The 27,136-nt window shown below is 42.6% G+C and overlaps 1 protein-coding gene across 3 annotated transcripts in view; it reads left to right on the forward strand.

Moving 5' to 3' along the window:
* The first annotated feature begins 2,359 nt into the window (after positions 1 to 2,359).
* The window catches only part of LOC126272884 (carcinine transporter), a 414,147-nt gene continuing 389,370 nt past the window's right edge, over positions 2,360 to 27,136 (forward strand). For 2 of the 3 annotated variants that reach the window (XM_049976131.1, XM_049976132.1), the window contains exon 1: positions 2,368 to 2,446. In XM_049976131.1, the coding sequence (XP_049832088.1) occupies positions 2,375 to 2,446 (72 nt within the window). In that variant the 5' untranslated portion in view covers positions 2,368 to 2,374. Of the gene's footprint in view, positions 2,447 to 27,136 lie in introns of all 3 variants that reach the window. The other variant, XM_049976130.1, reaches the window with a different exon arrangement.

Raw genomic sequence — 27,136 nt, forward strand, 5'->3', positions numbered from 1 at the left:
GTTGCATTATACAGGGTGAGTCAAGAGGATAGGTACATGCTTTGAGGGGTATTAGTGATTCTGAACAAAAAACTTAATATGGACGTATGCCCAGTTCCGAATGGTTTCTGAGACAGAACACATTTAATATCACTTTTGTACGTTTTTCTTGAATAACTCGGAAAACGCACCCTCCAGCGAAAAGGTATATAAAAATGACTCTGAGCACTATGGGACTTTACTTCTGAGGTCATCAGTCTCCTAGAACTTAGAACTACTTAAACCTAACTAACATAAGTACATCACACACATCCATGCCGAGGCAAGTCCTTCTTAGTTGACGCCACTTCGGCGACTTGCGAGTCGATGATGGACAGACAACACGCAGTCCCTTGCCAGGAGTCGAACCCGGGCCCCCTGCGTGAAAGGCGGTAACGCTACCGCTACGCTGCGGAGGCGGACAATGTTCTACTAAAAGGTCATATTCATTTATTTTTTTCTCTAGAACTAATGGTTTGCGCGAAGAGAGCGCGAGGATGTTGAAAAACTCGCTCGACGCGCATACGATGTAGCTTATGTAGTTTTTGTAGGCCAATTTGATGTAGTTTCCCGACTTGATAGGCCACAAATGTCCCGTATCAAACTGTTCGTCTCAACTTGCTAACTCAGTATGCTACCTCAAATTGGCCTACAAAAACTACGTAAGCTACAGCGCATGCGCGTCGAGTGATTTTTTTCAACATTCTTGTGCTCTCTTCGCACAAACCATTGGTTCTAGAGAACAAAAATGAATAGGACCTTTTTTGTAGGAAATTTAATGTAGTTTAATTTTGTACTGCGACACGATTTCGGTGGAGGGTGCGGTTTTCGACTTATTCAAGAAAAACGTGTTGTTGTTGTTGTTGTCTTCAGTCACGAGACTGGTTTGATGCAGCTCTCCATGCTACTCTATCCTGTGCAAGCTTCTTCATCTCCCAGTACCTAGTGCAACCTACATCCTTTTGAATCTGGTTAATGTATTTATCTCTTGGTCTCCCTCTATCATTTTTACTCTCCACGCTGCCCTCCAATGCTAAATTTGTGATCCCCTGATGCCTCAGAACACGTCCTACCAACCGGTCCCTTCTTCTTGTCAAGTTGTGCCACAAATTCCTCTTCTCCCCAATTATAGTCAATACCTCCTCATTAGTTATGTGATCTACCCATCTAATCTTCAGCATTCTTCTGTAGCACCACATTTCGAAAGCTTCTATTCTCTTCTTGTCCAAACTATTTATCATCCATGTTTCACTTCTATACATGGCTACACTCCATGCAAATACTTTCAGAAACGACTTCCTGACACATCTATACTCGATGTTAACAAATTTCTCTTCTTCAGAAACGCTTTCCTTGCCACTGCCAGTCTACATTTTATGTCCTCTCTACTTCGACCATCATCAGTTATTTTGCTCCCCAAATAGCAAAACTCCTTTACTACTTTAAGTGCCTCATTTCCTAATCTAATCTAAATCCCTCAGCATCACCCGACTTAATTCGACTACATTCCACTATCCTCGTTTTGCTTTTGTTGATGTTCATCTTATATCCTCCTTTCAAGACACTGTCCATTCCGTTCAACTGCTCTTTCAAGTCCTTTGCTGTCTCTGACAGAATTACAATGTAATCGGTGAACCTTATATTTCTTCTCCATGGATTTTAATTCCTACTGAGAATTTTTCTTTTGTTTCCTTCACTGCTTTCTCAATATACAGATTAAATAACACCGAGGACAGGCTACAACCCTGTCTCACTCCCTTCACAACCGCTGCTTCCCTTTCAATGCCCCTCGACTCTTATAACTGCCGTCTGGTTTCTGTACAAATTGTAAATAGCCTTTCGCTCCCGGTAAAACGTACAAAAGTAATATTAAATGTGTTCTATTTTTATTCGGAATAGGGCATACGTCCATATTAAGTTTCTTGTTCAGAATCACTAATACCATCACCCCTCAAAGCATGTACCTTTCGTCCTGACTCACGCTGTAGATTGACCGCCCCTCGTATAATGAAGTACTATCTGAAAAACAAGCTGCACAAATATTGATTCAGCTGTTGATAGATTTCAAAGCGATACAAATTTGGAGCTTTCTTTGAATGGTATTATCCTGGTGTAGACGAATAAACGAAATCGTTAAAAATTTCCGTTATTTTTGCACGCCCCTCGTAAGCGCATTTTGACGTAAAACGAAGTGTGTCACTACGGAGAAGTTGAAGCGGTTTCCGAGTTTGGGAATACAGCGCCGGGTGGCGTGCAGGGTGCGCGAGGCCATCGGCGGTGCCACGTGACCCGGCCGGCTTGCAGCGCGTGGCGGCCGCGCCGGCAGCGGGCGCCGAGTGTGGACGCAGCTCCCGCCATGGCCGGCAGCGCAGCAGCAGGTCCGGAGCGCGCGCCCGCCAGCGCCACGGGCCCGCGGCGGTCGTCAGCGGTAAGAGCCGCCTCCTTCACTCCACAAGATAGCGCGCCGCATTCTCTGATTTCGCCTGTTAGATTGCCACCTAAATCGCAGAAAATGTGTTTCCTGTAAGTCACTGAACCTTCAGCAGTCATGCGGTGACTGTTTACACCTGTCACGTATTTCGCAGCACGTCTGTCAACATCTTCAAGCTCTTCCATCATTCCGTTTAACACCGGTGCTTCGTAGTCATGTAGCCGGCACGGTCAGTCACTTTTATTGTTATTTCGATACAGTGCAGACTGTCGTCCACTTAAGCGCCTGTGACATCCGTTTTGCTCGTGTTTAACGCAGAGGTAGTAAACCTTTTTTGCCTAAGATTCACTTTTGTACCTCTGTTAGAAGTAACATTTTTTTATGAATGGCCCTCCGATCCCATAGTAATGATAATTGATAGAGCAAGGAAGTAAATTTACTTCATAAAATTTATAAAGCAGAGTTACAGTAAGTTAATGCGTGTAATATTCCTTATGCCAAAATTTTACGAAAACTCAACGAAAAAGTTGTTAAAATCATTACCGCTTACCGCCCACTATGAAAGCTCGAATGCACACTAGTGATCGGCAGGGAACAGGTTGACTTCTAATGGTTCAACCCCTCAAAGTACACTACTGGCCAGTAAAATTGCTACACCACGAAGATGACGTGCTACAGACGCGAAATTTAACCGACAGGAAGAAGATGCTGTCATATGCAAATGATTAGCTTTTCAGAGAATTCACACAAGGTTGCCGCCGGTGGCTACATCTACAACATGCTGACATGAGAAAAGTTTCCAACCGATTTCTCATACACAAACAGCAGTTGACCGGCGTTGCCTGGTGAAATGTTTTGATGCCCCGTGTAAGGAGGAGGAATGCGTAGCATCACGTTTCCGACTTTGATAAAGGTCGGATTGTACCCTATCGCGATTGCGGTTTATCGTATCGTGACATTGCTGCTCGCGTTGGTCGAGATCCAATTACTGTTAGTAGAATATGGAATCGGTGGGTTCAGGAGGGTAATACGGAACGCCGTGCTGGATCCCAACGGCCTCGTATCACTAGCAGTCGAGATGATAGGCATCTTATCCGCATGGCTGTGACGGATCGTGCAGCCACTTCTCGATCCCTGAGTCAACAGATGGGGACGTTTGCGAGACAACAACCATCTGCACGAACAGTTCGACGACGTTTGCAGCAGCATGGACTATCAGCTCGGAGACTGTGGCTGCGGTTACCCTTGACGCTGCATGACAGACAAGAGCGCCTGCGATGGTGTACTCAACAACGAACCTGGGTACACTGATGGCAAAACGTCATTTTTTCGGATGAATCCAGGTTCTGTTTACAGCATCATGATGGTCGCATCGGTGTTTGGAGACATCGCGGTGAATGCACATTGGAAGCGTATATTGGTCATCGCCATACTGGCGTATCACGTGATGGTGTGGGGTGCCATTGGTTACACTTCTCCGTCGCCTCTTGTTCGCATTGACCGGCACTTTGAACAGTGGACGGTACATTTCAGATATGTTACGACCCGTGGCTATACCCTTCATTCGATCCCCGGAACCCTACATTTGAGCAGGATAATGCACGACCGCACATTGCAGGTCCTGTACGGGCCTTTCTGGATACAGAAAATGTTCGACTGCTGCCCTGGCCAGCACATTCTCCAGATCTCTCACTAATTGGAAACGTCTGGTCAATGGTGGCTGAGCAACTGGGTCGTCACAATACGCCAGTCACTACTCTTGACGAACTGTGGTATCGTGTTGAAGCTGCATGGGCAGCTGTACCTGTACACGGCATCCAAGCTCTGTTTGACTCAATGCCCAGGCGTATCAAGGCCGTTATTACCGCCAGAGGTGCCACTGATTTCTCAGGATCTATGCACCCAAATTGCGTGAAAATGTAATCACATTTCAGTTATAATATAATATCTTTGTCCAATGAATACCCGTTTATCGTCTGCATTTCTTCTTGGTGTAGCAATTTTAATGGCCAGTTGTGTATAAGTTCGTGGCGTTTTTGTTTTGTATGTCGCTATCCTGCTTGTTACTGGTTTATTTATTGATTGTCATTTTCATTCGTAATTCACTGTTGCTAACTGAGATTACATAATCTCATTTTGTCATCTGGAGGTAGTGATTGGAATGCTATGTGGAGAAATCGGAACATTTTCTGATATATTCTTCTGGTTGAGTTCAATAGATTGCTCACAGCAGCGGAGGCAGTCACAAACATTTGCGCCGTGTGTGGGGATGGTACCACTGGGCACAGCAGGCAAGAAAATGATTTACTTCTTTTAAGGAGGATCGTTTCGACATCAGTGACTCTCTGCGTTCAGGAAAACCTTAATGGTTTGATGAATGTCGTTTAAACGCATTAATCCACAATTATCCACACGATTGTACTCAAGAACTGACATACACGATGAACCGTCACCATTCCACAATCGTGTGACATTTGCACGCAATCGGGAATGTTCAAAAATGGGGTCTGTGTGGGTAATGCATGCTCTAAGCCAAAATCACAAAAATCAGCAGGTGGCCATCCGGACATCTCTGCTTGTTCGTCATCAGTTGGCTCGTGAACAACAGCGTACATTATTATCCCGTACCGTTACTGGTGGTAATAAATGGTGTCCATGCGCTAACATACAGAAAAGAAAGGTATGATTGCGACTAAACAAAGCCGCAACTCGTCGTTCAAAGACATGCGTGCATCCACAAAAGATAATCTCATGCACAGTGACGGTGTGATGTACTACGAATTGCTTCCCCCGACGTGTAAACCATTGCTGGCATGTATTGTCAACAACTGAGACGTCTTGCAGACGCAGTATAAGAACAACGACGAGGAAGACTGTGTGACTTAGTACTAATCCACGACAACACCCGCCTGCATTCTGCTAGACTAACGAAAAACACTGTACAGGAAGTTGGACTGGGAATTCATTCTGCATTCATCTTATTCAACTGATCTCGCGCCCTCAGATTTTCGCCTTTACCGTTCTCTATCGAACAGCCTTCAAGGAACTCTCCGGATCAAAATGCGCTCCGAACACGGCTCGACTAGTTCTTCATCTCAAAATGACGTGATTTCTACTGTCGCAGAATAGAAAAGTTACCCCAACACTGGTACCCTGTTGTCAATAATGAAGGAGAAGATGTTATTGATGACTACAGTCACTGTTATATGTAACTGTTATTTTCATTAAACTTCTGTAAAAACGCTACGAACTTACGCACCAAGCTAACATTTCAAGAATATCGACAAAGTTTAATTTCTCAGTGTGACTGACATTCTTAAATTTTGGACGTCCACATATTTGCGCACATTGTACTAAACTGAAAGTTTTACGCATTGTTCTGCAAGTCATTGACTTTCTTTCTTCTGTGTTTTTTGGGAAAAATGTCCTCCTCGTAGGCCTCAAAACACTCTTTTTTTTTTACGAAGTAATGTTGACTTAACTTCATAGCATCATACGAACTGTTCACGCTATATGTTGAAGATGAAGCTAGTAAGAGGACTGTATGTTGTTTGTGCATCGTGAACTACGTCGTTTTCTTTCTTGTCCAGCCCTGGGCTCTATTCTTTATTTTAAACACAGCGCTTTCTCTGAGAAGAGATCACATTATTACTATCTAGATAATGGACGATTCGCATGGTTTTTATTTCAGCTTTCGTCTGACTCCCGCAGAGGACCCGCATTCAGTTCCTGTTGTTGCCAGGGATTTTTTTCTTGTTGGGAGAACTGGAACGGAGTGATGCCAGATGAGGAGCTACTTGAACGAGAAGTAGCGTGTCGAAGGTCTGAAAAGGCGACAACTGCCCCAATAGCGATGCGCTGGCCCCATACCCCTCCGTACCATCCTTGCATGACCCCAGATGACATGGCGGCCGTCGACATCGCATGGACTTCAGTGCTGAGCGCACAGTTTAGTTTTCCTTTCCTGACATTATGTGCTACGCGGCAAGCCATCGTTTGTTGAATGGCAGAGGGTACGCAGTGTATCATTATCGCGTGGCCTTTTCCTATTCCATTCGCGGGTGCTGCAACGTGAAGACCTGCTGTCGGTACGTTTAAGCTCAAGTTTCTCTAATGTCGCTTATAACGTGCGCTCTCGGAAATTAAGAGTAAGCCTCCCCGTTAAAAAAGATGTTTTGTGTAGTCAACTACGCCGTTCGATGATCCTTAGATCATCAGGGATTGGCCACTTAATTCTGTGGCTACGTGCCATTCTTGAGGCCGTCTACGTTAGAGAAGAAATGTCTTGTGGGGCATTTGTTAGTGAGGCGAGTGAGCTGTGTTCTATGGGTTGCCTTGTTTAGCTCCTGGTGTCTGTGTTTCTGAGGCGGTGATATGAATCCGGCTCGGCGTCTGCTTATGGAAACGCCTGAAACCAGCTTCAGTCCGGCCGCTGTGGGCTAACCAACTAGAACCCGGTTCAGCTTCCCTCCTTGACTCTTAGACTGTGTCCCAATGGTGAGAGTATTACTTACATTGTCCTAAATTCGTTGAAATCATCACTACATAATAAATATCACCGAAGCTGTACATGATTTTTCTGCACGAAATTTTGCACATGCATTTAACGGATCGCCTTAGAGTCACCACATTCCCGATAGCTGTTGTTCGTAAATGTGTCTCCGGTATATGTGCCTATTTGCGTTCAGAATTTTTTGTGATAGCTATTAAATTTCATGGAATCATTAGGCAAATCAGTTTCAGTATGAACGTGGTTTTCTTTATTTAAACGGACTGTTAACGTCACCGTGTAAACGAAACTACAAGATTTTTGAGACTTGTTAAAAACTTGCCGGTATAGCTGAATGAGATGTACCAAAGTATTTTGAGCAAACCCTCAAGGTATCCATCGCTAGTTAGACAGTTAGTCACTTAGTTATTATTTGCATGTTTCTTGCATCGCAACTGTAACCTATCACTGTGATCTGAAACGACTCAGTTGCAAAATTATAGTACAGCTTTTCAGCAGAAAATAGAGCAGTTTTTGACCATGTATATGATTTATTAAGTTTTTTCGTACAATCAGTGACATGTGTTTAACTATGGTCAATATCTTTCTCTCGCTTTTTTACACACACAGCCGGCCGTGACGGCCGAGCTGTTCTAGGCGCGTAAGTCCGGAACCGCGCGACTGCTACGTTCGCAGGCTCGAATCCTGCCTCGGGCATGGATGTGCGTGATGTCCTTAGGTTAGTTAGGTGTAAGTAGTTCTAAGTTCTAGGGGACTGATGACCTCAGATTTTAAGTCCCATAGTGCTCAGAGCCATCTGAACCATTTGAACACACACACACACACACACACACACACACACACACACACACACACACAAATAATACTACTAAACACTGAGAAATCCTTCCATGGAGTAGGAACAGATATGATTTCAGTTCATGTTTGAAGTTAGTTTTATTACTCATTAAATTCCTTGCATCGCTGAGTAGATGGTCAAAGATTTTTATGGCTGAATATCTCACCTCTTTTTGCATCTCACTAAGGCTGCGTGATGGATATTGTAAATCATTTCTTCTTCTAGCGTTATTTTTATGAATGTTGTTGGTGTTTCCAAATTTTAATTGTTGACAACAGACTTTATAGTGGAGGAAGTGTACTGTGAGGCTGCAGTCTGTATGTCCAACTGTTTCAAGAGCTGTGTACAAGATGTTCTAGATCAGTATCACACATTACCGATTTTACAAACTTTTGTGCCGCAAACACTTTTTTCTCGTTGACGAGTTGCTCCAGAATATGATGATACCATAATACATTTATGAACAAATATAGAAAAAGCAAGTCAACTTTTTGACATTGTCATCTCCAAAATACGATGTTATCCTAGGGTGTCCATTCGTCTCGTTTTTCTCAGGACAGTCCCGTTTTTTTACCAAAATGTCCCGCTGTCCCGCAAGTTTTTTGGGGGGACGCTCAAATGTCCCGTTTTTTTTATGATTCCGCTTGGCTAGAGTGTTTTACGCTACTGGTTGTTTGACTTGCTATTAACTGCGCAATTATTTACGCTAGGAAGCGTGTAATGACTTTCGGCATACCCCAAACATGTACCGAACTGTCAAAAATCGCAAGTAATTTTAAACGCACTATAGGTTACGAATAACAACGAAGATTCTTGTCTTCTAAATCGATCCACTGAATCCGTCCTTTCGGTCCAGAGATACTCTACACCACTGATACTTGCTCTCTGGCTTTCGTCACCACACTGTTAATGTTTTGCACTATGCCAAAACGAAAGTGTAATTTTAACAGCAATATAAAAAGCGAGTTTCCTTGTATCACTGGTAGTGGAGAAATTGTAGAATGTACGTTGTTCAGATCAAAATTTGCTATTGGTCGTGGTGGAAGATCTGACATTGTGGATCACATTAAGACGAAGAAACATCGCATGAGTGATCAAACGAAAAGAGCTGATAAATGGGTGAGTGACTACTATATAAACTTAAAACCAGTAACAGAAATGGGTAGGCAGTTGGCAGCACAAGAAGCTACGTTTGCATACCACAGTGCAATGCATAACCATAGCTTTAAGTCAATCGACTGTACTGCAGCAGTTGGTAAAAAACTTTTCAATTCTAAATTCACATGGGGACACACAAAATGTAATGCAATCATTTCAAATGTTATTGCACCGTATGCAGCTCAGCAGGTTTTAAATGAACTGAAAAGTGCTCGATTCATTTCTGTAATGATTGATACATCGAATTATCTGGATTGCAAGTTGGTTCCTCTCCTTATCAGGTATTTTCACCCTGAAAATGACATCACGATGAAAGTGTTCGAATTGGTTAATTTAGCTGGAGAAACTTCAGATTTACTTCAGAATTATGTGCTGGAAGTTTTAAAGAAAAATGATCTTGAGGGAAAGGTGACTGCAGTTTCTGCAGACTACACTAACACCAATTTTGGTGGTAAGCAGAGGAAAGGAAAAAACAATTTGTTTTATAAACTGGAACAGAACACAGTGAATAATATAGTAGGTGTTGGCTGTCCATCACATGTGGTGCACAGTTCCTTACAGACTGGCTCAGATTTCCTACCCATCGACTGCCAATTAACTGTAAACAAAATCCACCAGCGTTTCCACATATATACAGTAAGGGTTGACTCTCTGAAGTCATTCTGTAAGTTTACTGAAACTGAATACAAAACTGTACTTAGGCACAGCAAGACAAGGTGGCTATCTCTGCTACCACACTGGAAAATATTGTAGAGATATTTCCTGCTTTGAAATCATATTTCATTTCCCTTGACAAGTGTCCTGTTATCCTTAAACAATTCCTTTGATAACCCTGTGTCTATTGTTCTTCTACATTTTCTCGTTAGCCAGCTAAAACCTTTCCCCACAACAATTAAATGTATTGAGATACAAGAAATCACAATAGTGGAAGTTTATCAAGAAATAAACAAATTATTGGGCAAGTTCAATGTAGAAAATCTGAAAGATTTCTCACATCCTTTGTACATGAGACTCTAAGAAAGCTGGAAGGAGAGGGTGAAATTACTGTAGAACAAATTCATATTTATACTGACATATTCTATGACTCTTGCATTGAGTATATTAAAAATTTGTTTTTGTTGAAAGTATTGTACCAAATTTTCCTGTTGATGAAGACGAACTGTTCGATGAATTTTCATGTGCACAGAACTTCATAAAAAGTGAAGTAGGAGACAAAGAACGTGTTAGTGCAACGTGGTGTAAAATATTTGCTTATTTCAAAAGGAAAAGCATTAACATGAAAAACATGATTCATTTGGCGGAGTTTTGTGTGGCAATTCCTGGGTTAAATGCTGCTGTGGAACGTGTGTTTTCGTTAGTGAACTCTTTGTGGTCAGATGAAAAGAACAGAATGAAAGTTGAAACAGTGAGGGCCTTGCTCATTGTCAAAACACACTTTAATGGTGTATCGTGTACTGACCTTTTATGGTAAAATTTCAGACGAAAATGCACTTCTTGATCAAGTACATAAAAGTGGAAAATACGATGATAGTGTGGCAGAATAATTGTAAAAAGTGATTTGGGGTCATCTGAGTTCACGTTGCAAAGGTAAACTTGTAGGTGTATTAAATTTAGTCAATACAATATTTATGTCCCGTTTTTTTCTTGAATGTCTCAGGTTTTTCTCGAATTTATTTATATGTCCCCTTTTTCAATGAAAATCAAATGGACACCCTATGTCATCCATAACAGAAAAGTTTCACAGCTTAGACGTTTAAGTATATCTGTAACATATAACTTCCAGCTCAGGCTGTGATCTGTACAAACACTGAAGACTTCAAATGTTCCGTTTCGTTTACTGTTGTATCCTAGTGCAATATGTTTAATGGTAGGGTCAGACTTTGTGCAGTAGTGAATTTCATTTATTGTGTTTTAACCCAATTCAGTGACTATACATTTACAAAGAACAAGGTATTAATTTTCAAGAAAATATTAGTTACATTTCCAAATCTAAAGCTCCTCCGTTAGGCTTGATTATAATACTTACATTATCATCGAAGAGAACTGTTCTGCCTCTTGGATATATGTTGCATATTTTAGTCACGAAATGCCCCTGCGATAGTCATGTGTTTATATGTGACTGAAGACATCGAATAAACGTAAAGAACAGGATTTTAGTATTTTACTTGATATACAGGGAACTCTATGAGAGTTTTTGGCTTTGAGAGAGTTAATTACATTCTTAATTTCGTTGGCAGAACATGAAGTAATTTTAATTTGCTGGTATTTGTGAAGCATTGCTTCTTGCATCTAGTTTATTGCTTATCCATTGAAGTGTCTATGCCAATTATCTGAGCTACTGCAAGGAAGTGATTAGTAAATATATTGGCTACCTGTTGCCATCATTTATTATTTAGCTGTTTTCTTACAATAAGAAAGTCCTCACACTCTTATCTGATTTCCTGATTTTTTTCTTTTCCATGTTGTTCGCATATATTTAATTATATTACCCAAATTATTGACTTCAGACGTCATCCACCGGCTGATTTTTAATCAAATCCTTTAACACGACACAATATTTCTATAAAATGTAATCAGTCCTACTTGCTATTGGCTGTAACCATTTCAAACACTTTCTCTTCCCTGCACGTGATATTTCAATTCCTTCTGTAATCCAGATCTTTTTTATGTCTGATTATTAACATACTTTATCGTTTTCTTGGGAAATATACAGTTAAAGATTGATAGAAACCTACGTATAAATATTCTAAAAATAGAAAACAGTCTCTGTTGCAAGTGTTTTATTAATAATTACAAGTTCCGCGCGGTTAGCGCATCTTATCTGTAACTAGTAATAACAGTCTTTTCATATAGCAAGTTATTCGCGAACTTACCTACACTCATGCTCATAAGTTAAGGATAATGCTGATAAATGGTGAAACAACGCTCTGGTGGGCAGTTTGCGGGTATGACCATGCGGTGCATTTGAACTGCGGTCGTAGCACGGTGGCGCTGGCAGCAGTCCACATATGCAGAGGTGTGTTGGTGCATGTCACAGTAAGTGCGCAGACGTGTCCAGACGTGCTAATGGTGACTGTGTGTAGAAAATGGCTCAAAGAACACATATTGATGACGTTATGGGGGGGTAGAATACTACGGCGACTGGAGGCTGGTCAAAGGTCGTAGGACGGGCCCTCCGTGTGCCACAAAGTGTGATCACAAGATTATAGCAACGATTCCAGCAGACAGGAAACGTGCCCAGGCGCTACAGTACGGGACGTCCACAGTGTACAATACGACAAGAAGACCGACATCTCAGCATCAGTGCCCACAGACGGCCACGGAGTACTGCAGGTAGGCTTGCTCGGGACCTTACCGCAGCCATTGGAACAGTTGTCTCCAGACACACAGTCTACAGACGACTGAACAGGCACGGTTTATTCGCCCGGAGACCTGCAAGGTGCATTCCACTGACCCCTGGTCACAGAAGAGCCCACAAAGCCTGGTGTCAACAACACAGTATATGGTCATTGGAACAGTGGTCCCAGGTTATGTTCACAGACGAGTCCAGGTATAATCTGAACAGTGATTCTCGCTGTGTTTTCATCTGGCGTGAACCAGGAACCAGATACCAACCCCTTAATGTCCTTGAAAGGGACCTGATGGAAGTCGTGATTTGATGATGTGAGGTGGGATTATGATTGGTGCACGTACACCCCTGCACGTCTTTGACAGAGGAACTGTAACAGGTCAGGTGTATCGGGACGTCATTTTGCACCCGTATGTCCGCCTTTTCAGAGGTGCAGTGGGCTCTACCTTCCTCTTGATGAATGATAACGCACGGCCCCACTGAGCTGCCATCGTGGATGAGTACCTCGAAACAGAAGATATCAGGCGAATGGAGTGGCCTGCCTGTTCTCCAGACCTTTACCCCATCAAGAAGGTCTGGAATGCTCTTGGTCGACGTATCGCTGCACGTCTTCAAACCCCTAGGACACTTCAGCAGCTCCGACAGGCACTGGTGCAAGAATGGGAGGCTATACCCCAGCAGCTGCTCGACCACCTGATCCAGAGTATGCCAACCCGTTGTGCGGCCTGTGTACGTGTGCGTGGCGATCATATCCCATATTGATGTCGGAGTACATGCGCAAGAAACAGTGGCGTTTTGTAACACAAGTGTTTGGGGACAGTTTTCTCAACTTATCAACTATACTGTGGACTTAGAGACCTGTGTCGTATGTGTCCCCTATGTGCCTATGCTATTAGCGCCAGTTTTGTGTAGTGCCACATTGTGTGGCACCACATTCTGCAATTATCCTTAATGTATGAGCATGAGTGTAGCAGCATGTAATCGGATAGGTAAGCTAAAGGTGAGAAGTAAAGTAACACCAGAGGCCGCAATGGTCATATTTAAAAGTCATTAATGTGATGGCGCTAAAGCGAAGGCGTGATTACTAATAAAACACTTGCTTCACGCGGTTATCGCATCTTATGATTATCTGTCATTACTATGTGCGGTGCGAAGATAGATAGCGATCACAACCACGAATCACAGTGGTAAACAACTACTGCTCCACACAACGTATATGCTGAAGCGAGTGAAGTGCACAGGAGATTTACTTGATAGCAAAACTTTGTGAAACCGACGAGTGACGGCGCTGATGTAAAAAGGGATTGAAATAACGTAAATGCTGAACTGAGCCAATTAAATTGATGGAATAGAATAAAATGCTCTTAAAAATTAAAAAGAGACGAACTGGAGGTGACATGTAAAGTGACTACTTAAGTCAACTTTCCAACTGTTAAGTGGAGTAATGAGAGGGAAAGTATAGGAGAGAGTAAACATATGGAGGGAGGGGAGGGGGTAAGCAAAAAGTTAGGAAAACAAAAAGACAAAAAATATTGGGGTGATGAGATAACCGAACATATAGCCACGGTGCTAGGTGACAAAGACAGGAGAAGTGAGCAGCACATCCAACAGCCACCAAGACAAGAGAGAAAAGCCGGCCGGTGTGGCCGAGCGGTTCTAGGCGCTTCAGTCTGGAACCACGCGACCGCTACGGTTGCAGATTCGAATCCTGCCTCGGGCATGGGTGTGTGATATGTCATTAGGTTAGTTAGGTTTAAGTAGTTCTAAGTTCTAGGGGACCGATGACCTCAGATGTTAAGTCCCATAGTGCTCAGAGCCATTGACAGAAGAGAGAAAACTACCTAAATTTTGACAAAGCTGACATCATGGTGCCACAGAAAATTTGTTTTTAATGACGAACTGATCACTAAAGCTTAAGTTCCCCGACCGCCAGACAATTTTGGCTTAGGACCAAATACGGTAAGAAGCCACCAACAAGGAAGGGCATTTACCACCGGCACAACAAATTCGTTACGACGGTTTGCTTGTGCCCGGGAACAGAAGCGTATGTCCCTGTGTGAGTGAAGTGAATATGGAATGCGTACGAGAGACATTCATACGGCGTCCAAACAAACCGGTGTGTCGTGCATCCCGCGAGTTCGATACGGCTCCAATGACACTGTGGAAAGTCCTGCGACAGAAGCTGTCTATGAAACCATTCAAATTGGAGCTGGTGCAGAAGCTCAAAGCCGACGACAAAGACAAGCGTTTGAGTTTTGTTCGCAGTTGCAACAATTGAATGAGGACGGAGATGGCATTTTTCTGTGAGGAAACATTAAAGATCTGGTGTATGTATGCCCTCTATCAAGTGATGTAGCAGAGCTCCGGGAGAGAATACGGGAAGCGACTGCCACAGTCGACGATGCCATGCTGGGACGGGTATGGCAAGAATTCGATTACCGTATTGACGTCTGCCGGGTCAGTCATGGTTCACACATCGAATGTTTGTAAAAAAAACTTTCAGTTTCTCCTTAAAATGCAATATGTATGACATGTGTACAACGTTTAGTTCTTATAATAATAATAATAATAATAATACAGGGTTTATCGATGGCCGATTGTTATTGCGGTGTATAGTAGATATGAGCGACTATTTCTAAGTGGTCTCAGAGGAAATAGAAATAATGTTTACCCAGCTATTTGATGTCTTTTTCAAATTTGAAGGAACGGTGATGTTTCCAAGAAGCAGAACCTTTAAATTTAGGCACATATTTAAGACTTTTAATATTAATGATTTTTCTTTGTAGTTAACTGTTTTGCTGAAAAATGTAATAAGTGTAATTCACATTAGACGGAATCAGTGAATAGGTCTGTTTGACCGCCCTCTACCCCTACAAAAGAAAGTTCGTACACCGGTGTCCATAAGAACGCGTTATGATTTTTTCTTTTCCGCGCTCTCCCTACTTTTCAAATGTTCAAATGTGTGTGAAATCTTATGGGACTTAACTGCTAAGGTCATCAGTCCCTAAGCTTACACACTACTGAACCTAAATTATCCTAAGGACAAACACACACACACTCCCATGCCCGAGGGAGGACTCGAACCTCCGCCGGGACCAGCCGCACTGTCCATGACTGTAGCGCCCCAGACCGCTTGGCTAATCCCGCGCGGCCCCTACTTTTCGATTACGAGACTGGCGTGGTTAATTGCTGCTGCTTGGGGTGTTGTTTGGAGACGAATCCATTGACGCATTAGCTGGGAGAAGAGAAACCAAGGAGAGTTGGCTACGAAGCAGATTTTGCACAGTTTGAAGACATGCGGAGAAAGGCACAAGCAACCCTGAGGAGAGGAAAGATAATGTACGTCAAAAGTATGATAAAAGAGGCTCAGTAAGATATTTCCGGGGGAAAGAGGCTCAAAAGGTCTACCGTAAAGTTAGCTTCTTTAAGAAGAGATACCAGAGCTGCCCAAAGTTCGTCAAGGACAATAACGGGACAATACTGACTAATGATTTCGACACTACTGAGGGAACTCCGCAGCTGTGATGAACCTAAAGATATGTTCGAGTTCCATCTCCCATTGCAGACGTAGATTATCCGCCACCTACACTGGAGGAAATTAAGAAACAGATTATAAAGCTATTATAAAGCTGGAGAAGAACAACAGCGCAGGAGAAGGTGGAATTCAGGCAAGTCATGCAAGCTGGGCGGGAGAGACACCGCAAGAGAGTTCACCAACTAATCAAGTGCATATGGACTGTGGAGGAGATCCCAAAATACTGGAAGACAGCGGTCATTTTCCCTACAAACAAGCATTCTAACCAAATGGACTGCCTCAGCTACAGAGGAATCGCCCTCCTGAACATCTACTATGAGATATAAAAACCATGCCATAACACGGGAGCCCAGGAGGAGACGGTGTCCTTCATGTATTTTATAAAAGTTTCTACATCTGCGTCTGTATCTAAATGGATACTCTGCAAATCACATTTAAGTGCCTGGCAGAGGGTTCATCGAACCACCTTCACAATTCTCTATTATTCCGATCTCGTATAGCGAGTGGAAAGAATGAACACCTATATCTTTCCGTAAGATCTCTGATTTCCCTTATGTTATCACGGCGATCGTTTCTCCCTGTTTAGGTCGATGTCAACAAAATATTTTCCGATTCGGACCAGAAAGTTTGTGATTGGAATTTCGTGAGAAGATCCCGCCGCAACGAAAAACGCCTTTCTTTTAATGATGTCCACTCAAAATCCTGTATCATTTCGGTGACACTCTCTCTCCTATTCCACGATAATACAACACGTGCTGCCCTCCTTTTAACTTTTTCAATGTACTCCGTCAATCCTATATGGTAACGATCCCACACCGCGCAGCAGTATTCTAAAAGAGCACGGACAAGCGTAGTGTCGTCAGTCTCCTTAGTAGGTCTGTTACATTTTCTAAGTGTCCTGCCAATAAAGCTCAGTCTTTGGTTATCCTTCCCCGCAACATTTTCTATGTGTTCCTTCCAAGGTAAGTTGTTCGTAATTGTAATACCTAGGTATTTAGTTGAATTTACGGCTTTTAGATTAGAATGATTTATCGTGTAACCGAAGTTTAACGAGTTCCCTTTAGCACTCATGTGGATGACGTCACACTTTTCGTTATTTAGGGTGGACTGCCACTTTTGGCACCATTCAGATATCTTTTCTAAATCGTTTTGCAGTTTGTTTTGATCTTCTGATGACTTTATTAGTCGATAAACGATTGCGTCATCTGCAAACAACCGAAGACGGCTGCTCAGATTGTCTCCCAAATCGTTTATATAGATAAGGAACAGCAAAGGGCCTGTAACACTGCCTTGGGGAACGCCAGAAATCACTTCTCTTTTACTCGATGACTTTCCGTCAATTACTACAAACTGTGACTTCTCTGATAGGAAGTCACAAATCCAGTCACGTAACTGAGACGATATTCCATAAGCACGCAATTTCACCACGAGCCGCCTGTGTGGTACAGTGTCCAAAGCCTTCCGGAAATCCAGAAATACGGAATCGATCTGAAATCACTTGTCAATAGCACTCAACATTTCATGTGAATAAAGAACTAGTTGTGTTTCACAGGAACGATGTTATCTAAACCCATGTTGACTGTGTATCAATAGACCGTTTTCTTCGAGGTAATTCATAATGTTCGAACACAATATATGTTCCAAGATCCTGCTGCATATCGACTATAACGATATGGGCCTGTAATTTAGTGGATTACACCTACTACCTTTCTTGAATATTTCGTGACCTGAGCAACTTTTCAGTCTTTGGGTATGGTCGAGCGAACAGTTGTATATGATTGTTAAGTATGGAGCTAATGCGTCAGCATACTCCGAAAGGAACCCAATTGATATGCAGCCTGGACCAGAAAACTTGTTTTTATTAAGTGATTTAAGTTTCTGCTGGTTTCTAGAGAATAATTATAAGAGAACTCATGGAATTAGCAAAGGACAAACAACGCTGCGGACACAGCCCGCTGGAAAACCTATTTAAAAGTAAAAACTCGTTGAATTCAATGCAAAAAAAATTGCGTTAGAGTCCGTCAAACGAGGAAATATGTGAAGTAAAGAATTTCCCTGTTAAAGAACATTGCTCGATTTCTGTGTAAGACCCTACGTCGCATTTACATTCTTGAAGAACCAAATACTATAAACGACACTCAACTATATATAGTTTCAAGTGTATGTTCTCATAGCCACACCCTGTGTACCCTCGAATCACAAATAAAATCATGCATTCTTCCTGCTTTACTGTTCACATGCAATTGCTATCTCTCTTGGTAATGCAGATAGTCGTTCATGACATTTTTTGTATGAAGAACCACTTAAAAATGTAATGCTGGTCCGAACGAAAGATCGCTTTATGATTATAAGTTAATTATGTGCGAGGTGCCGGGGCTAGCAGTGTATTTAAAACTAAATTCTTCTCGAATCTTCATATGGAAATGATGCTCTAAGCCCCCCCCCCCCCCTTTATAACTCCGACTTTTGCTGTTGCACATGGATTAAGAAGAAACGCGAACTGATTGTAATCGACTCGACCCTGCAAGTGGAGTAGAAAAGAGTTTGGCACGTGCAATAATTTAATTTGATAAAGGAAAGTTTCATTAATGTAGTGGGAAATGAAAGGGTCGTTCTACCGATCAACAGAATGAAAGTTCTGTCCAAAATAACAATTTGATTTATTATGACTAAACTCAAAATAATAAACAAAACACATGAAACATTTACAATACGTCAAATTGGATACTCAAATAAATGCTGTGAAGGTGAAGTTGTCCATAAACTAGATTGTGACATTTTTAACCAAGTGGTATGCCAATTCCTTGCAACTCAAATCTTAAGAGAAACACCCAGCCAACCCAACATTAATTGCTGCTACAGTAGTGAGAACTCAGACAATGAACACCCAAGACAGAAACACGTTAGAAAAGACGGGAACAGGCGCACTCTGCTGAGCTCTGATTGTCACATAGCAAAATTCCCTAATCTGCCGGTGCTGCAGACATACATTACCAAGCTGTCTTCTTAACTGCAAGGTCACGATCTGGCATGCCGGAGGCGATGGCTGGTTGCTTCGACGTCCGGTCGTGGTGATGATAAAGTCGCGAATAGAGCCCAAAACACATTATCCTGGTCTGGTTGCTCCAGACTAAAGACTTCCTAGCAACACAAATGCGCCTCTGAGGGAGACGAAGAAGGTTCGCTACACAATCACTGGCGGTACAGTGATTGATTTTAACAAGCGAAGTCGCACAGTAACTCCGATACAGTCAACTTCAGCCAAAACTGCTCAAGACAGACAACATAGGTTGCTTGTACGCAGAACGCTGAATTGCCAACTGTACTCGGAAAGTTACGTTGAAGTCGAAACTTCGGCAACTTCGTCAAACAGTTACAATTAAATGAAAGTATATTAGACAGGCAACGGAAGGCAGGCTGTCCAGAGCAGCGAGAGCTCAGTCTTGTAACCTACTTCGACCGAAAGGCGAGAGCCGACTCTCTGAACAGCACCCGTACAATCCGAACACAGAACATTCCCGCCCCACGACAGCGGCCGTGGTTAAACGTTCCAATCAGCATCTCGAAAACAGGCGGAAAATTCCACTCTCTTGCCGAAGCACTACTATTCCACCAATGGAGATACTTGACGCCAATTTCTGCGCCGATTTTGCTACGTTATGGTGCTATCCCCTGAGCAAGCCAATCACAGTTATGATTTTGCAGTAAAACGCGGGAATTTGCCCGCCATGACTGCCTGGGAACACAAGTCATTCCCACGCTTCGCTGGTAGCCCGTCAGAAAGTGTTTTCACTAAGTTTCTACGAAGTAACGGAATCTCTAGCCCCAGCCGCTCCTTCAGGCCCCTGTGGCGTGTCGCCCCCGCTCTTATGACAATGTCAGCGTCTGGACAGCTCGACTCCCTCACACCCGTCGGCATAACCCTTTCAAGATCAGCAGAACCCGCCTGTCACCGGACCACCTGGATGATGAGAGACGCTGCGTGGGAAGTCTGCTTGTGAAGGAATAGCAACTTTTCACCACATGCAATTAGAGAGGAAAATATTCATATCTTCTGAGTTCTCAATACTAGCCTCGTAATGACCATACTCGGCCATACTTCCCCAAATCAAATTACTCAGAGTAAGATAGAAATATGAGAGGGGGCAAGTCACTGTGTGCATCTAAAGGCATGCCATCTCTCACATGTTACCATAACTGCAGAACAATTCTACTAACAGTAACGTACATCTCACTTAAGGCTGATAAAGCTTTGCGGATTAGGGTTCATATGGACGCAAATGGAGAAGACTATAATAGCCTTGATAGAGAGCGCTCTCAATCATGCATACCCTACGGCGGCTTGAGGAGTTATGCATGTAGATGTCGAACATGTGCCATTCAGATGTAGTGCATGGAGTCGGAAGGTGCATGACGTTAATGACTGATGCTGGAAAAAATCACTCGCCGTATCTCATCCCACTCAAGCACATCAGGGATGCGACTGAACGTGGCGTCAGAGCTCATCGCCCCCCCCCCCCTCCCCGGAATCTACGGTAATTATGTGCCTTCTGTGTGTAAATACGGTGGCAGCTCCCTCCGGCGACCTACCAAGGGCTCACTGCTTCCGTGCGACGACGCGTCGCCGTTGTTGTGTGTGCCGAAGTGGACATACCGGCTATTAGATAGGTGGTCATAATGTTCTGGCTGTGCAGTGTATTCCCGTGGCGAATATAGCGGGACTCTGGAAGTGATGCCTTCCACTGTCTTTTCTACTGCTTCTCGGCTTTTTGTGCTCACGAAATGTGTGAGGAAGTGAGAGAAGTAAAAATAATTCCAAATATGTGGTCGAATTGTGCACGGATGAGATGTACGAACTATGAAATGACGTTGTGCGGAATCTATTAGCTGCAAAGCTTCTACGAAAGTGACTTAAGTTGAAGGGCACTGAGGTAAAACACTGTATATGCAAAAGACATCAACTGCAAGACCCTGTGGTAGAAGTAGGCGTTGCATTTGACGCCGAATGTACTTCGTAGTTACTGTTCATCAATCATTATTTGTATTAAGAAATGCTGAAATGTTGAGTACGTAGTGTAACAAGTGCAGTAAATGACAAACTATCTTTCTTCGGTGCTACGGCGTTCATCCTTGGAAAGAGAGAGAGAGAGAGGGAGGGAGGGGGAATGGCACTCGTATAGCATTGTTGTCTGGAATGTGAGACTAATCACATTAAATACAAAAGAACTAAACGAGACCGGACAGTAACCGTTCCCTGACCTCTTGCTTGTATTTATAGGATAAATGGAAGATAACACAATTACAGCAAAGTTTAATTGGTAATTTAAAACAGAATCATCAATAGCTTTACCGTCTTCATTTGGGATTATAACAAAAAGAGAAGAAAGGGCTCATTGTGAAATACAAGACCTTACTTGACTAATAATGAACTATCATTTAAGCCTTTTTTTTTAATCATCGCTATCTGTTCTGAATACAAACTTCTGACGTAGAGTTTGCGGACGTTCCACGAAATGATTAACTGAAATTCAGTTTTGAGACTGGTGTGCCGATTGTCTAATTCATGCCGTAGAAAGAAGCCTATCAGGCTTCTAGCTTTGAAGCTGAATCTTTAGCGAGTGGGATTTGTCTGTTACGTGTTATATATCGAGTAGTCTGGCGTCTGTGTAGATACGTCTGCATCTGTAGTAAGCATATGGAGGGCACCCTAGCTAGTATCACTTCCGTTCTTTCCCGTTCCATCCGTGAATGGTGATTGTCAGTGAGCATCCGTATGATCTAGTCAGTTATCTGCATGTCTCATAGATAATTTGAACGATTCTTTTATCAAAATGATACGAAACGAGTAAGTTTGCGCTTAGTGTTAACATTAATGAACACATTATTATTTTAGTCTTACTCGTGCAACTTCATTTAAAAACAAGTTTTTCCATTAATGGCCACCTGTTTTAAACAGAAATTCGTCAATAAAACAGAAGATGATGTCCAGGAGAAATGATTTTAAATTAGATTTAAAACTTGCTTCGATACTTGTCAGACATTTTATGGTATTGGGAAAATGATCAAACTTTTTTGTTGATGCATATAGAACCCCTTTCTCAGCCATTGACAGCTTTAACAGTGGGTAATAAAGGTCATTTTCCCCTTCTAGTGTTGTAGGTATGGACATCACTGTTCTTCTCAAAGTGTGATGGATTATTTATGACGGGTTTCACTAGCGAATATACGTATCGTAACGGCGCCTTTTAAACCGCTAGTTCTTTGAAGAGGTACTTACCTAAATGACGTCCTGGGTGAACACCACATATTATTCTTACTACTCGCTTTATTGCAATGAATACCTTCTTTCTAAGTGGTTAGTTACCAGAAAAAAATATTCCATAAGATATTACTGAGGGGAAATGTGCAAATATGTCATGCGGTTAATTCATTTAATTCTAGTGTTAGCAGTTATACGAAGAGCAAAAGTAGCTGAACTTAATCATTTGAAAAGCTCAAAATATGCTTCCAGTTCACGTTTTCATTAATGTGTACGCCCAGACATTTGGAACATTTTATCTTATTTACTAACTCCTGCTCATGTGCTATACCAGTTGTTAGTATGACTCCATTTGTTGTACAGAACTGAATTATAGTGTGTTTTTTCAAAATTTAGAGAGAGTCAATTTTCTTTGAATCACCTAATAATTTTTTGGAAAATATCATTTACAATCGCTTCTGTTGCTATCTCACCAGTTGTATTCACTGTAACACTAGTATCGCCTGCAAAAAGTACCAGTTCTGTTTTGTGAACGTTAAGTGGAAGGTCATTCACATACATAAGGAATAGAAGAGCAACTGAAATTGAAACCTGTGTGATCCCCTTTGTAATTTCTCTCCAGTCATTCATATTTTATACCCTTCTTATATTATATGAACTATTCATCACAACCTTTTCCATTCAGTTTGTTGAGAACGATTCAAACCAGCTGTGTATAAACGCATCAACTACACAAAACTTGAGTTTTTCTAATAATGCCTTAAGCTGGGCTTACACTAGCAAGTCGCTTGCAGAAGTTGTTGTTGCAAGTTACTGCGAGCCGCTTGCAGCTGTGTTTACACAGCAGCGCAAGAATTAAGCAAGATTCTTCCGCAAGTTCTTAGGCAAGAAACTAGCGTCAACAACTTGTTGATACTGTTTACATACGCTTTCAGTACCACTACGAGTGTCAGACGAAGTATAAAATGACAAGTAGGCGGGTGATATATGCTGCATCTCTTGTAATTGTAATGAAAAACGTGAAAAAGAAAAAGAGAATTATTTGGGTTAGAGAGTGGATAGTAAGAAGATCGCATAACGGTGCCTACAATAACCCTTTACAAGAACTTAGTATCGAGAGCATGGATACTTTTGAAAACTTTTGCAGAATGCCCTCAAATGATGTGGAGTATTTGTTGACGTTAATAGCGCCCGTCTTATCGAAACAAGACACAAACTTCCGTACTGCTATTTCAGCAAAGGAACGTTTGCTAGTCACTCTACGATTTATAGCTACAGGTGAGCTACGAATAAAATAGGGATTTCATTTATTTCTGTGAAACATACAACCAAAAAAAGTTTGAATTTTGAAGTCTTTTCTTTGTAGGAGACTCATACAAGTCCCTAATGTACATGTTTCATATTCCCGTCAGCACGATATGTAGGGCCACTTTTGACGTCTTGAAAAGGGAAAATTATTTGAAGGTATGTGAAAACACAGCAATGAAATTAAATTTTTATTGAAATAAACTGCATTTTGCAGAATGATATGCGTATAAAAATGTTTTTTTCTAATGCTCATAAAATGGAAAGTGATAAGCTAATTAAATAGAACATATAATAGATAAACATCGTCTTTTTCTAGACTCCTAAAACAACAAGCGAGTGTATACAGGTGGCAAAGGGGTTGTGTCTTCAAGTTATGCTACTTTCTCTGTAATTCTTTCACAGATGTGTCGAATATCGACGAGATTTCATTTAATGCGCTCATCTTCTTCACTCTATTCTTAAAGTCCCGGTTGCATATAATACGTAAGATGGATGCATAAAATTAAGTCACCACATTAAGTAAAATGTTAAATATGAGTGTTATGCAGACGGCATACTTACTATAACTTGCGCTTCCTACCTGCAGGAAATATAAATAAATCCTAAAATCTGCAAGTTACTTGCAGGTACTTCTCGCGTGGCGTTCACACTGGAAGCGGAAAACGTGCAGCAAGTCACTTCCGCAATAAATTGCTACGGTCGCATGTCGACTTGGCGAAATGCTTACAATCCCAAATCGCGCGCAAGTTCCTCCACGCAAGTAAATTGCTGCAATAACTTGCCAGTGTAAGCCGAGCATAACAAGGGCCCATCGACTGCTTTATCGCCGGTCTACAGTGTGCTGGCCGGAGCAGCGGCGACTTCTCGGCGCTAGTCTGCATACCTGGACGCGCCTGCCTCCCGCCTGGCACCAACTAAATGTGCTTTCACAAAGAGATGGCGGAACTGGGCGGTCCGAAAATGCCTCCTCATGTTCCGCAGAAAAAACGTGCTTGGCTGGGTCCACCATCGCCGCAGCTTTTACTGCAGTCGTTTAAATCGGCACCCTATTCCTTTGAACAACAGGCAAGGCTTACCTTCATTCGTTGCCTAGAGCACGCAAACATGAAGTCAAATCGCAGTAAAGATCATATTCCGTAAGAACATGAAGCGGCATAAGACTGAATCAGACGTGAGAGTGCCCTGCAAATCTCTCAGTATGATCCTTCCGAACGAACTATTATCAGTTTGTTGTCTCTAGAATTGAACACTGTCAGTCTCTTCTATCTGCTTGTCATCAGATTTTAAACATTACTAACTGAGCCTAATTCTCTTGTAGACTCTTTATGGCACGTGACAAGATATCTGCTGCGTCCTGTAACCTTGATGAGCCCACCAATTTCAACTGCATACCATCAGTGCTGATATAAATCCTTGCACATACCTTAATATGTATAGCATTTGATTTATGTTAACATTATGTAAACTTTCTACAAATTTCCTTTTTGAAATTCTTGACACCTGTGTAGACAAATTTAAACCTCTCGGCTACTATTCGGTCCCTGTGTCATTGACAAGTGCCTGCACGATTTATTTTTTTGTGCCACTAATAATAAATGGAACTGCTTCTCTAGCTAACCTGTGCAAAAATAGCCAGTATTATTATCTCATAAACGAATGCTGTACTGTTTTGCGAATGTCTTTTCTCATGCTCTAAATGTTCATACGAATACTCCAGTTGTGCCGTAATTAAACGACGATAGTTGCACATTAATATTTTTATGAGAACTCATATTTAGAAAGGGCGTTCAATAAGTTACGCAACATATTTTTTCTGAAAGTAGGTTAGTTTTATTGAGCAGTCCACAGTCCAGTGCACCATATCATTCCCTACTCTTTTGGCTACAAAATACTACTGGCCGACGACGCAACCAACGTCTTGCTTCATCAGTGACCTCCCCGACATCCACGTACTGCTTTCCGCCGAGTGCAGCCCTCATTGGGCCAGATGGAAGCTGAAAGGTACGAGATCCGGGCTTGTGGGGTGGATGAGGAAGAACAGTCCAGTGGAGCACTGTGAGCTCCTCCGCCGTGCGCAGGCTTGTGTGAGGCGTTGCGTTGTCATGGAGAAAGAGAAATTCGTGTGCACTTACATGGCGAGGAACACGCCGAAGTGGTTACTTCAGTATGCTGACTACGACATAATACACTTCAGAGTTGATCGTTGCACCACGAGGGAGCACATCAAACAGAATAACCCCTTCAGAGTCCCAGAAAGACGTCGCTATGTCTTTACCGGCAGACGGCGCAGCTTCGATTTTTTTCTTCAGAGGAGTGGCGATGTGGCGCCACTTCATGGACACCCGTTTTGTTTCCGGTTCGAAGTGATGAACCCATGTTTCACAGCCTGTGACGATGTTCGACAAAAATGATCATGGTCAGCTTCGTGACGCAAAAGGAGTTCCTCACAGATGGTCCTTCGTTGTCATTTGCGGTCTTCTCTTGGGCGGCGAGGAACATTGCAGGCAAACACCTTTGAGTACCCCAACTGATGGAGTGTGTCAGAAGTATCGACACAGATGCCCGGCTAGGCATCGTGTTGATAACCTCCGATGAGAGAGTCCGCACGTTGCAACAGATGAGACTGTCCGCACGCTGCAACATTGCTGGAGTCACAGCTGTGTACGCCCGGCCGGCATGCAGGCGATCAGACAGGTTTGTGCGGCATTGTTGCGATGACAGACGCCTCGCCCAACGACTCGCCTTGCTTTTGTTCACTGCCAGGTCTCCGTAGACATTGTGTAAGCATCTATGAATACCTGCGACGGTCTGGTTTCCCACCAACAGACACCCAGTGACAACTCTCTGCTTCGAACGCACATCCATTACAAGCGCCAGTTTGAAGGCTACGTACAGCGCCGGCACCCAACGGAACTTTATGAAACTATAGACGCTGAGGCGGGAATATTCCGAGATGTCCCCCAACAAATTCCACATTTTGTCAGCCGAAATTGGCAGAGACAAAAAGGTGTTGCATTATTTATTGAACGCTTCTCGTATGTTATACGCATGTGAACCAAACCTCTATCATATTTTAACACCGAATACTTGAAACATTTAACAATTGGCCAGTTGTGTATATTCGCTCGCAACTTTACTTGTCCTCTGCTTGATGCACAAAGTATGGATCACCTTCAATGTGCGACTCTATTTTTCTTTGTTATTGTACACCCCCATCTCACTTCTACCATCAGCCACCCGCCCCCTCAGAACGCACACAACTAAGAAACATATTAGTGGTAACGGCTCGAGGTAGTGGTCATGGGCAATGCAAACTTATTCCGAAACTAGGACAACTAAAGCGATTATAAATCCAAGCTTTTGCCTCACCACCACAATGTATTACCAGGCATTGTTCTGTGGTAGGTTCTTGTTATCCTTCGACTTAGAAACATGCGTATTGGCGCCGGCCAGTGTGGTCGAGCGGTTCTAGGCGCTTCAGTCTCGAACCGCTCGACCGATACGGTCGCAGATTCGAATCCTGCATCGGGCATGGATGTGTTTTGTGTCCTTAGATTTGTTAGGTTTAAGTAGTTCTAAGTTCTAGGGGACTGATGACCTCAGATGTTAAGTCCCATAGTGTTCAGAGCCATTTGAACCATGCTTATTGGCCGACTGATACGGGAAGATAGTATTTAACAAGGAATTCAACTACAACATAAATTGTGTTTTCCATGCGCAGAAATTTCTC

The sequence above is a fragment of the Schistocerca gregaria genome, chromosome 5 (assembly GCF_023897955.1).
Source record: "Schistocerca gregaria isolate iqSchGreg1 chromosome 5, iqSchGreg1.2, whole genome shotgun sequence".
Taxonomy (NCBI): Eukaryota; Metazoa; Arthropoda; class Insecta; order Orthoptera; family Acrididae; genus Schistocerca; species Schistocerca gregaria.